The sequence below is a fragment of the Cavia porcellus genome, unplaced genomic scaffold (assembly GCF_034190915.1).
Source record: "Cavia porcellus strain 051 isolate PalLab524CR breed Dunkin Hartley unplaced genomic scaffold, mCavPor4.1 scaffold_31, whole genome shotgun sequence".
Classification (NCBI taxonomy): Eukaryota; Metazoa; Chordata; class Mammalia; order Rodentia; family Caviidae; genus Cavia; species Cavia porcellus.
In genome coordinates, this window is record NW_026947514.1 from 40079617 (window position 1) to 40093077 (window position 13461).

At 40.2% G+C, this 13461-nt stretch overlaps 1 protein-coding gene across 1 annotated transcript in view; it reads right to left on the reverse strand.

Annotated features, from left to right (window-relative positions):
• The window catches only part of Prkch (protein kinase C eta), a 197995-nt gene that overhangs the window by 126996 nt on the left and 57538 nt on the right, over positions 1-13461 (reverse strand). The window contains exon 2 of the mRNA XM_063241086.1: positions 4132-4195. Coding sequence (XP_063097156.1) covers positions 4132-4195 — 64 coding nt within the window. The remainder of the gene's footprint in view (positions 1-4131; positions 4196-13461) is intronic.

The window sequence follows — 13461 nt, forward strand, 5'->3', positions numbered from 1 at the left end:
AGCAGATTCATTTGTTCACAAATTCTTTATATCCAAGACACCAAGGAAAACTAGAGAGCTGAGACAGTAGCTCACCCCCTAGTTTCCAGTAACGTCAATATTTCACACACAGGTAACACTGAACTAGGACAACACATGGAAAACCTTTAACAGTAAAACAGCTTCCTCATATGAAGGAGAGTCATTGGCTGAGAGATCAAAGAAAACCATTTTTCAAAGAAAGTGTGACAAGTGTGCCAAATGGGCAAACAATTAAGCCACATGCCTAAAAATCTACGTGGGCTTTTTAGTAATGGTGGTAATGACTAAAATTTCTGGAAAATGTATTTTTAAATAACTAGTTGAAACCATCAGACAGCATTCAAAAACAGGCACAAAGTAGAGGGAACTTGACATTTTAGAGAAAAAACAAGATTGTCTTGAGATCTGTTTGTAGGGTCTTTCCCAGATTATGTTCAGGCATGAGGGTGGAGTGAACAGAACCCATGCAGGAGGCCACATCTATATCAGCTGAAGGGGTAAAATGACAGAATCGAAAACTAAAGATACCAAAGTAGGAATTTCTAGACAGAGTGAGACCACAGAGAGAAAACCTTTCAAATGCGTGAACTCCCCAAACCTTCCTGCACCAGCCCTTGGGTTTTCCAGTGCAGAGCCTTCAGTCTTCCATCGCGGATTTCCCAGCCTCCTGATATGAACTTCTAACCTGTGCAGATACAAGGGAGACTCCGAGAGGTCTGGGGAAATGTAAGAACTAAAATGAATTGAGATTTCATCTGCTTTCCAGTATAGGAGACAAGTCTGCACATTGAGCCCACCAAGTCACAGTTTTTAAAATACCTTGGAATTTCCATCAAAACTCCACACTAGCTATGCCTTGCATGTAAGAACCCCAGGACTAAGAAAAAGTGAAACACTTCACCTGTATAAAAGACTCCATAATTTAAACTACATATTAGGAAATGAAGAAAGAGAGGACAACTCGTCTGGTCATCTCAGAAAGAAAAGGTATTTGTCAAAATTAAGCAGTCACTCAATTAAAAAGGAAAAAGCTGTCAGATAACTTAAGATCAGAAAGAAACTTCTTCGGTTCTGACAAAATCCACCCATGAAATGTAGACAGCTAAAACCATGCCTAAAGAGAAACGGTCAATTTTTCCTCTTAAGACTGAGTATGAGATAAAAATATCTATCCTAGAGGCCTAGCCTTCAGTGAGGCATAGAAAAGAAAAAGAAACTTTAGAAAGAACTGTCTTTGTTCACAGACACAATTACACAGAAAATCTTCAACTATCTAATAAGAAAACCCTACTAGAACTAGTAAATGAATTTCATAAGGTCACAGTACACTAAACCAACATATAAAAAATAATCTCGATATACTATTCACATTTTCAAAACTGTCAGCCAGGCACGGTAGCACTGTCTATAGTCCCAGCATTCTGGGAGACTGCAACAGAAAGATTCCAAGTTCAGCCCGGCTTGGGAACTGAGTGATCAGCAAGACTTTGTCTCAAAAAAGAAATTAATTAACTGTGAAGACCCTCAATGGCTAGTCACATGCAAAAAGAAAATTAAAAAGTTCAAACACCATTTACAGAGCAGGGCCTGGTACTCCTGAAATCCCAGCAGTTGGGATGTGGAGGCAGAAGGGCACCACAAGTTCAAGGCCAGCCTGGGCTACACAGCGTGACCCTGTTTCAACCTTCTTTCCCCCCTAAAATTTATAACAGCATCAAAAAGCCTAACATACTTTGGAAAAAAAAATTTTAAACATCCAACAACTCTATGTTGAAAATTACATAATACTGATAATGCTAATGATACTGCTGAGGAACATTAAAAACCACTAATAAATGGAGAGATATACTGTTTAGGGATTTGAAAGTAATGTATACTTATTAAGATGTCAGTTCTCTTTAAACTGATCTATAGATTTAACACTCTTTCAATTCAAAATCCAAAAGACTATATATATATATATATATATATATATATATACTCATTCTAAAATTGAGATTAAAAATAGCACATAATGAGAAAAGTTAAAATAACCTTAAACAAAGTTGGAAGACTCAGACTACTTAACTTGACTTATAGACTTACTATAAAACAACAGTATGCAAGATAGTGTGGTATTTGCATAAAGATGGACAAATAAATTAACATGAGAGAACAGACAATCCAGCAAAGCAGCCACTGCAATATGTTTAACTGATTCTCAATAATGATTTCAAGGTGATTTGTGGGATTAAAAAAAGAAGTCTTTTCAACAAATAATACTATTACAACTCTTTTGTTAAATTACACACAAGTATCAATTTAAGAGAGCACATGAGGGCCAGAGATTTAGCTCAGTGGCATAAGCACCTGCCTGGCAAGCATGAGGTCATGAGTTCAATCCCCAATATCAAAAGGGGGGGGGGGACACATGAGACCTAGCTGACACTATAAGCTTCTAAAAGAAAACAGGTGAATATATGCCAAGACAGACTTCATAAAGAAGACACAAAGAACATAAATTATGAAAGAGATGATAAACTGTACTTAATGAAAATTAAAAACCTTTACTCAAAGATAGCACTATGAAAATGAGAAGGCAAGTCGGACAGGGAGAAAGTACTCATCATGTATATTTCTCACAGAGAACTCATACCCAGAAAACATAAACAACGCTTAGGAATGATTACTAACAAGACAAACTCAATTTTAGAAAACACAAAGGACTTGAACAAACACTCATTAAAAAAAACAACACAAATGGTCAATAAGCACACGAGAACATGGTCAACATCAGTAAAATGTGAATTTAAAATCACAGAATACCATATATTAGCCCTAGAACACCTAAAATTAAAAAGGAATAATCCCATCAAGTGTTAGTGAGGATATAGGATAAGATGAGGATACACTGCTGGTGGGAGACCAGTAATAGAACTTTTCAGAAAACCTTATGTGAGTTTCTTATAAAGTTAAATACATACTTACTCTAATACGCAGCAATTCCATTCCTGGGACTTTACTCATGAGAAATGCAAGTGTATATTCCCAAAATGTGCCAATAGGGGACCAAGAGATGGAGAGAGAGGGGATGGCGAAGTAAAAAATTAAGATATATTATGTATAAGTACCAACTCCCATGATGAGTATAACCATTATGTAAGGCAAACATGTAATAAAATTTTTTAGATGAAAAATAGTTCTATCCCAAAAAAGAATATCCACAGAAACAGTATTCATGATAAACAACCTGAAAGACTCCAGAAGTCCATCAAGAGAAAGCAAACAAATGGATGCTACATTTTTATAATGGGATACTACTCTGAAATAAAATACTGACAATATTCACAATAGTATGAGTGACTCTCACAGAAATGATGTTGAACAAAAGAGCACATACTGTGTAATTCCATTCACATGTACTTCTACAATAGACAGAGCTAGTCTGCAATGCAAGAAAGCATTATACTTATTGCCTTGGGCAGCACAAGTGGCTGGGAAGGGACACAATGGAGCCTCTGGAGGGATGGCAGTGTTCCCTGCCTTGGACGGGGAGCTGCTGACTCAGTTGCATGCATTTGCTATAATCCAAATTACTTCTGATCTTTCATTCCACGGTATATAAACTGTACTTCAATTTAAAACAACAGTTTTGTGAGGGAAGAGTTTGTAGCAGGGAGAAGGCACAATACCCCCTAAAGAATAAGAATAAAATAGAGATTATAAAACAAGAGAATATCATCCCTAATTTTCTTTCGTAGACACTCAGAGAGAAACTGAAAGGCTGGCACAAAACCAAAAACCTAAAGTAGAGTTTAACAGGCATAAATCAAAAAAGAAAAAGGCTAAAAACAAAAAACACACACACAAAAAATGAGCTAAGATAGCAATGAATAATAACAAAAACTCCTGTCAAACAAAACATAAGATTACCAGATTGTCCAAATATATTTAGCCTGGCAATCTGAATCAAAAGACCTCTGAACAATAAAATCAAGCCCACACAACTTATGACCGTGATTCTTTAAGTATATTTTAAGAAATGATTTTATAACTTCCATGATAGAAATTCCTACCACGTATGAAGTGAAATTATGTATAGATCAGAAATCAAACAAAACTCAATCTTACCTTCAGCGAAACTCCCTGTTAGAGTGATTACCACAAATACCTTCCCCTCTGGTTCCAGATCCACCTAGGAAAAGAAAAAAAATTCATGCTATATTTTACCATTAAAGTATTTTTGCAGGTCTTAAATAATTCTTTAAGGGAGGCCTAAACCACAGTCATAAATCAAATCTGCACCTCTCATTTTACAGGAAAGGCAAGGAAACAAGTGAAATTATAAAGATGAAAAGCAAATCTGAAAGAAACTATTTTTTCAGAGCTTTTTTCTCTTGAATTTCACTTTTTCGCTTTTTGCTCTTCACAATACAGAGAAGCATTCGTACACTTACTGTTTCTGAGATATCAGTGTCTCATGCAAACAACCACTAAAGACAGCATCTTATTAAACTTCTGGCAAGTAGTATACGAGATAGGGAATAAAGGCAACCTTCTAGGTAACAGACAAATGTGGCCCGATCAATTGCAATTCTTTACTTTGATGGAGTAAAAAGTACAAAAAGATTCCACCAATCCTTTCACCCAAATCCAGTCAATATTAAAGAACTAAGGAAGGAAGCTCAGGACCTGGTGTGACTCCCAACTGTTCACAGCAAACCCTTTGATGTCAACCATCAGTTGAAAAACCAAGATGAGCGGCCTGCATCCAGGCACATATCCCACTCCTCAGTCTCCCTAGCAGGGAACTCAGAAGGGAAAAGTGCCAGGCTGATGGGCTCTACATTCCTTCTGGATGCCAACCTCACTCTCGCCAAGCATCTGCACACTGCCCAGGGTGAGGAGCTATTCATTCAAACACATGCATTTCCATCTGTCTTAAAATAACCTTGTCAGATTCCACCCACAGCCCCATGTCTGCCTTTGAGCTTCCATGGAAGACAAGGTCACATAAGCAAGGTGTCAAAGGGACGGTGACAGGCTGGAAGAGTGAATTTAGACCGCAGGTCACATGGTAGAGTAGCATGCAGACACCCTACACCAGGCCATGGATGCCCATCTCTCTACTATCGCTGGTTCTGGACAGGGCAAGGCCTTTCCCCACCTGAGCCTCCCTTTCTCCAAGCCTCTGGGTGCCATCATCCAGCTTTTCCAGCCAGGCTCCCATCACGTGGCCTGAAAGATCCTAGGGGTATTATTTGCTATTTTTGTTGTACCACAGATGAACAAAGCCCCCACCAAATGCCTTGGCCTGACCGCAAGTCACCACCATGTTTTTCTTACCACATATTATTATATACTTTTCAAAATAAAAGATGACTATATTTTATAGGCTCAGAAAACTTCACCTCTACACTGTGACTCCTGTTCTCACCACTCTACTTCTCTCTGCATAAATCCACTGTCAGTGAGGTAACCATGCTGTAAAACACCTCAGCGAGTTGCATCACAGCGAATGTAAACTCCCAATATTCCCTTAACTACCTGACATCACTTGTGAACCTTTTTAGAATCCTCTGAAAATAGAGTTCTCGGGAGAGATGACTAAACAGGATGTCAGTCTCTAATTGTCTCCACTCTCTGCCTTGACTTGTTTCAAGTCAAAATTGTGTTATTTTTAAAAGCCACTCCCTCATCTTCAATATAAAGGCCTGGCAGAGAACACACTCTGCCTCTCAACCACATCGCTCTTACCCTGCGGACAGACCTACTGCAGCCGCCCCTGCCTTCCTGTGCCCACGGGCCGGCCTGCAAACCTCAGCCATCACCCCGAGGGCCCACAAAGAGCACTGCGGCCCCACAGGAAGAACTGCAGGAAGACTCCACGACCTGGAATCAGAAGCACTCACACTGAGAATGAGGTTTGGAGTGGATGAGCCAGATCCAAACATCACCTTCAAGCCGTGTCCACATGTGCCAAAACACAGGACCTCAGAACAGCATTTCACAAAGTGCGGATCAAGACCCATGGGGGACATGAAAAGAAATTAGTGGGATGTCACTGATTCTCATGGAGAATTTTAAGTTAAAAAAAGAAGATATAAACATACCATAGGAAGTAAGGAAAAGCACCACTTCCTAAAACTTTTGCTTGCAGTTTGGTGTACACATGTAAGGGTACAGTAGGGGCCAAATATGTGTACAAGTGTGTAATCCCAGCACTCGGGAAGCTGGAGCAGCAAGAATGTGAGTTTGAGGTCAGCCTGAGCTACAAATTGAGACAAAGGAAGGAAGGAAGGAAGGAAGGAAGGAAGGAAGGAAGGAAGGAAGGAAAGAAGGAGAGAAAGGGAAGGGAAGGATGGAGGGGGAAAAAGGTACAATGGGTTTTCACATAGAAATATATGCCTTATAGTGTCAAGAGAAAGATGAGATTACATGCCCCTTGTAGACTGATGGGCAGTTGTCATTTATCCTGGTAGTTGCTTGAATACCTCCGGTCATGCAATGGCCAACTGGCTATATCAACCTGGCCTAAACACTCTTGCACTCTACCGAAAGCTCTCTGGGTATGAGCAGGACTGCAGTGAGCTCAACACTTCCCACACATCGACCCTGATGCTGTGCTTTTGTTCTAGTAGATGGTCTCCTCTCGGGCCAGGGATATTCATTCCGGTTTTCTGAGAGTAGTACTTGACCCTCTCCCACATTTAGTCCAAATGGCTCGACTGTTTCTACTCCTACCTCTAGAGTGGACTCAAGACCAGACCTATTCAATCTGAGCCCTGCCGGGATGCCTGGCTGAGGGATTTGGCACAATCCCTGCATCTGGCTATTAGAGTAATTGCAACTGCCCTCCCTCAGCAGCTCCTAGTTCAGGTCTGGTCATAAAATTCAAGTAAATCCAATTACGAACCCTAGATCTATAAGAGGGATAAGATCTCACTTCTGCTGAACTCTACTCTGGAGAAACAAAGCTGGGGAGTCTTTAGCACCATGCTGATACAACATTGAGCCAGATAAGGAAGCCAACAAGGAGGTGAGGGCTGGGAGATAGAAAAGACCAGGTCTTGATGCCATCTCATCTGCAGATCAAGTCATGCTGGATTCTTTTGGATTTTTCAATTATTTGAGCCTATAAATTCCTCTTTTTGTTTGAAGTCCATTTGAGCAGGGCTTTCTATCAGTTGCACCCTAAAGACTTACCCAAATTGCAAGAAAAAAGAGAATAAACTGAATATTTAACGTCCATTACGCATACCCTCTACATGCTGCTCCCTGCAACCTGACGCAGTCTCCCACCAGCACAGAAGCAGCTCCCGCCTCAATATGTCCTACTATGAGATCCGAGGTGGGGCCACCTTCATCACCGCTAGTCTCTGCACACCTGGTCTTCACAGCAGCTCCTTCCTAGGACCCCTCTTTCTTGGTCTTCCTAACTTCCTCAAGCCCCTTGCAGCATCTCTCTTAGTGCCTCTAAATCTTGTTGCTTTACAGTTCTTTCTTCTTTTTTTTTTTTTTTTTTTTTTTTGTCTTTTTCTTTTTTATCGGTACTGGGGATCGAACTCACGACCGTCTGCTTGCAAGGCAGGTGCTTATGCCACTGAGCTAAATCCCCAGCCCCTTCTTTCTTCTTTCTATTGGAAGATTCAAACCCATAATCTCCAAATCCATTTTTGAGGAGAGGGAGAAAGAAGCACAGCAGAAGCTCCCAGAGGTGGAGTGTGAAGCCAAGGGGCAGCATCAGATGCACGTCCTCAATCTCAGCACAAGCCTTTCTCCAAACCCACAAATACGCTTTCTCTCACAGTCTCCATCTCAGTCTCCATGCGCTGCTGAACCAGTGTGCCCCCTTCCATTCCTGAGCATAACATCTTACCACCAGAAGCTGGGCTCTATACATCAAGTCTACTTTTTGAGTCTATCCTAAATCCTCCCTCTCCACTGCTACAGCTATGCCTTATCTGACCTCCTGAAATGGCCTTTTACCAGACTGCTGTCTGCCAGTGACATGTTTCCAAAACTAAACTGATCTTGTAACTTCATAACTTTGGATGCTCCCAGGTTCCCATTTCCTCCCATGGTATAAGCTGAACTTCTCAACACATATCCCTAGACACCATCGCCCTTCCTAACGTCTAGTCTCAATTCATCCACCATCTCAATGACATAAAACCTGCACCCACCCTCTTTAATTTTTTACACTCTACTTAACAAACAGTAGTAGGACATCCAAAAATCCATATGCACAATAAAGAAGTCAGACCTTTACCTTATAAGATGTATAAACACTAACTCAAAATAGATCAAGACTAAAACTATAAAAACCCTAGAAGAAAACACAGGAGTAAATTTTCCTGACCTTGGAGTAGGCAGTGGCTCTTTTAGATAACATCAAAGTACAAGTGATGAAAAAAGTGAAAAACCAATTCAAAATTAAAACCTTTGGTGCTACAAATAATACTATTAACAAAGTAAATAGACAATCACAGAGTAGGAGAAAACATTTATAAACCATATTTCTTATAAAAGATTTGTATTCAGATATATAAAGATTCATACAACTAAATAACATAATGATAAATAACTATTTTTAAAATAAGCAAAGCATTTAAATAGATACTTTTCCAAAGAAGATATACAAGCTACCAATAAGCTTATGAAAAATGTTCAGCATCATTGGCCATGTGAGAAATGCAAATCAAACCTATAATGAGATAGCATTTCATCCCAGAAAGAAGCTATAATCAACAACGACAGACAATAAAGAGTGTTAACAATAACGTGGAGGTACTGAAACTCTTGTGTATTATTGTTGAGAATATAAAACAGTCACTGTGGCAGTACATTGAAGTGCTAAAAACAGAATCAGTATATGGTGCAACACTTCCACTTCAAGCATAAGTAAAAGCATTGAAAATACTATATACCCTCACAAGAATTTATACAAAAATGGTCATGGCAACACTTTCATAATAGCCAAAATATAGAAACAGCCTGGATCATACACCAACTGATTAAAGGATTAAATTGTGAAATACTGCTGTGCATAGAGGTCCACGTCCATAACCCTAGCATATGGGAGGCTGGCCTGGGCTATACAGTGAATTCAAGGCTAACTTGGAATAGTGAGCTCTTGTCTCAAAAAAAATTGTGCTCTATCAATGCAGTGAAGTAGTACTCATCAATAAGTAATACATGCTATAGCTTGACTGAATCTTGAAAAATATTATACTAAGTGAAAGAAGCCAGTCACAAAAGACTCCAGGTGTACAATTCCATCTATATGAAATGTTCAGATTAGGCAAATCCGTAGTGACAAGGGCTAGGGGTTTAGCTCAGCGGTGTAAATGCCTGCTTGGCAAACATGAGGTTATGAGTTCGATCCCTGATGCAAAAAACAAAAACAAAAACAAACAAAAAAACTGTAGTGATAGAAAGTAGAGGTGTGATAACACTAGATTGGAGGGGAAAAAGAGACTAGGAATTAACTGCCAATGAGGTTCCTTTCAAAGGAAATTAAAATGTCCCAAATTTTCTTTACTTTTGTCATATGATAATTTTACATATACTGGTTTTTGTGTTAATTTTTATTAACACATTTTAGTTGCTAAATAGTTATTGTGCATATTTATAGGGCACAGTGTTGTGTTTGAAGACATGCAAACCATGTGGAAGGATCAGATCAAGCTGACTGGCATATCTATTGCCTCAAACTTATGTCATTCCTTTGTGCTCAGAACAGCCAAAATCCACTCCACTAGCCATTCTGAAATATTCAATTAATTGTTGCCAATCATAGCTATCCCACAAAACAATTTATTATTATTATCCCAATAACAAGTTATTTCTGTTACCAAACTGCACCCCTGCACTTGTGAACACCATCCTCTCCCTCCACTATAGGCTCGGCAACTAATATTCTATTCATTTCTTCGAGACCAATTTAGCTTCCACTTATAAATAAGAACATGCATTATGTATCTTTCTGCCTTATTTCATTTAACACAACATCATCCAATTCCATCCATATGGTGCCAAATGACAAAGTTTATTCCTTTTTGTGGCTGAATAGTATTTGATATCTCACTGAATACTGCATTTTCTTTATTTACTCACTGATGAACACTGAGATTGATCCTGTATCTTCGTTATTATGAACAGCACTACAACACACATGTGGATGCAAATGTCTCATCAACCCACTGACTTCATTTCCTTTGGATACAGACCAGAAGTCGGACTGCTATATCATATGGCAGTTCTATTTCTATAGTTTTGAGGAACTCCAGTTTCCCATTATGGTTGTACTCTGATAATTCACATTTGCATCTGCAGTGTATGAGTGTTCTCCTTACAGGAATTTGGGGTTTTTAAATAACATCCATTCAAAGTGGATATTTGCTGGATGATTAGTGATGCTGAGTACTTTTCTCTTGTCCTGCTGGATATCTGTATATCTTCTTCCAAGAAATATCTATTCAGGACATTGTTCCATTTTTAAAATCAGATTCTTTGGTTTCTTTGTTGTTGTTTGCATTCCATATTCTACAAATTAACCCCATCAGTTAAATAGTTTTCAAATATTTTCTCTCATTCTGTATGTTGTTCTTCACTCATCCATTTAATTTGCTGGGCAGAAAGAAGCTTTTTAATTTGATGTACACCCAAGTCTCAACTTGTGCTTTCATTGCCTGTGTTTTGGAGGTCATATTCAAAAAAATCTTTGCCCAGATCAATGTCCTGAAGTGATTTTCATATATTTTGTTCTAGTGCTTTCAAAGTTTCAGGTCTTACATTTAAGTCATTGATCTCTTTTGAGTTGCTTTTTATATAAGGAGAGAAGGGTCTATTTTCTTTCCTCTGCATAAGGATACCTTACTTTCCTAACAGCACTGATTAAAGGGATTCTCCTTTCTCCAATGTATACGCTTGCTGGCTATGCTGAAAACCAACTGACTATAAATATACAGATTTTACATTTTTTATTTTTTGAATGTGTCACTTGTATATCAGTAATAGCTCAATTTTTTAAAAAAGGAGTGGGAGTCTTTGCAATCTGTGTGATTGGAGTGACTCATCTTCGTCCTTCCCCTAACCAGATTACCCCCAAAGTAGCCTTTTACCTGTTGCTCTTTTACCTACCAGAAAACTTGTCCATTCATATGGCTTCAGCCTCACATATGCATCTCCCTATTGGAGCGGATTCTCTACCGGTGGCCCGGTGACAGCAGTGGCAGGGGAGACCTGGGATCTTGTGTTAAATTTCTGGTCCCTGACTTGGCAAGCCATCAACTTCTCTGTGCCACAGGCTCTACCAACAATCTGCTCCCTCACTCATCCCTTGTCCTCCAGTCATGCTACACCCTCCTCTCAACTAAATAACCAATAGAGTCTCACAGGCCACCAAGTACCCTTTGGAAAATGTCACCCTCAGCTCTCCTTTATCAGCACCTCTGGCGGCTTCTGGGGGCCTTCAGAATTAAAATCTTGCTCCATGAAGCTTTCAGGGCCCCTCAGGTCTCCTCTTCAGCTGCCTCTCACTCATCCACCCAAACCCCTTCATCCAAATTCCATTCTGTGAACCTGCTCTTCTTGTCAAGCCAGTCTCCTCCCACCTTTGCAGGCTGCACCTGTGTTCCTGCAATGCCTCTGTTTAGAAAGCCCCTGCTCTCCACTTCACCTTCTGTCCACTCATTCACATCCACACTAAAGAACTCCCAGGAGCTGGGCCACTACCAGGTGCTCAGGATTTCCCAGAGTAGTTCCCTAAGGCTGCAGGTGTGCTGGGCCATCAAGCACAGCCTTCCTGAGGAGGAAGACAGCCTGGGAGCCTTCCAGAAGGGGCTGGAGCCCTGAGAGATCTGAGTGTCCACATTGATGCCTCCAGTCTCAAAATTCCTATCTCAATTACTCTCCAAGTACTTACCCACACCTTTGAACAACTAGCTAAATTTTTATGTATTTCTATCTCATTTTTTAATTTAGTCTGTACACTCCATTCCAGGAGGGTCAGACACTGTGTTCCCCTGGCAGAATTCCCTGAATGAACTAACCATTCCACAAATATCTTTTGATTTGATCCAATGAGTTGAACAGGAAGGTGAGTTTAATACCTCAATCTGTTACTTGTAAAATAGGAGTAATATTTAGTACAGGATAAATATTATATGACAGCAGTAGGTAAAAAACAAAAGCACTCCAAGATGGCTCTACGAAAGGCCAGCAGTATGTGGCCCAAGGAGCCACTCATTGGAACTGCACTTGGTTAGCTTTATGTACATAAATCTCCAGGACCGCAGGCTCTCGGCCAGTGACTGCTTTATCTCTGCATTCCTTTGCAGAATTTGAGCAAATCACATCCCTAGTTCATCTTCTGATCCAGGAAATAAAGGTGTTTTCTAACAAAACCTTCTTGCTCTAATGTTCCATGATTCTAAACAGAGTTGGATAAAAGCCAGCACAAGGGGCTCACGAGAAACACTCATTTAATTAACTGGTAATAATTTGCAATCATTTCACTCACAAAAAAATATTAGAATTGATCACAGACAGGAAATTTCTAGCTACTCAGTATAGAGGAAGCCACCAGTAAAAGAAAAAAGCCTCGTATTTGAGCACAGGTAGACTCTATGGTCCTTGAACAGACCTTTGTAATAAAAAAAAAGCCAACAAAATTTAAGTTCTTGACTAGGTAGCTCTTTTCTAGCTTTTCTAAATCTCCTACTAGTGACAGGTTACAAAGGAATCTAAAAATATGATAAAGTGTTTTGTGATTCTCTTCCAGCTAAAACTACCCGGCTTAAAATTAGAGTTCCAGCTGACAGGATAATTATTCATATAGGACCACACAAATAATCCATGAAGAGATGTGCAGTCAAGTCCTTTAATAATAAAAGTAACAGCTTCATCTCAAGCTCCAACAGCATGTGGGGCCCCTGCTAAGTGCTTGACCTACTTTATCTCTGGCCTTCTCCACCTGCGGGGTGACCGCAGGAACCATCCCCACTGCATAGGTGGAAAAGGGGAAGCTTGGGGGGGTTTCAGAATTGGCCAAAATCACACAAGTAGCAAGGGCCAGATCAAGATTCTGATGCTGGAAAGACCCCACAGGTGCTGTGAGTGTATCCACCTGCAGGTCTCTCTGCTTCCTTCTGGCATCTGGCACATAAGGTTATCACATCACAGCTCCCCATAAGCCTGGACAAGATGCACACTCTCAGCATTCAAAGCTGCTCCCACCAACTGCCAGCCCCATGTTCTGGCCTTGCCTCCTCATTGCCAAGGCTAGTGGGGGTGGCACTAGCCTAATGCTGTCGGCTTGATGGCTCCTAGGGGCAACGCAAAGCAGCAGCTGCAAAATGAGTCAAGAAATGTCAGGCAATTGAGGTCCCATTCATCAGCTGCCTGGAGCACCCGAGTCAGCTCTGAATGCTGTAGAGGCACCTCACATCCCCCTCT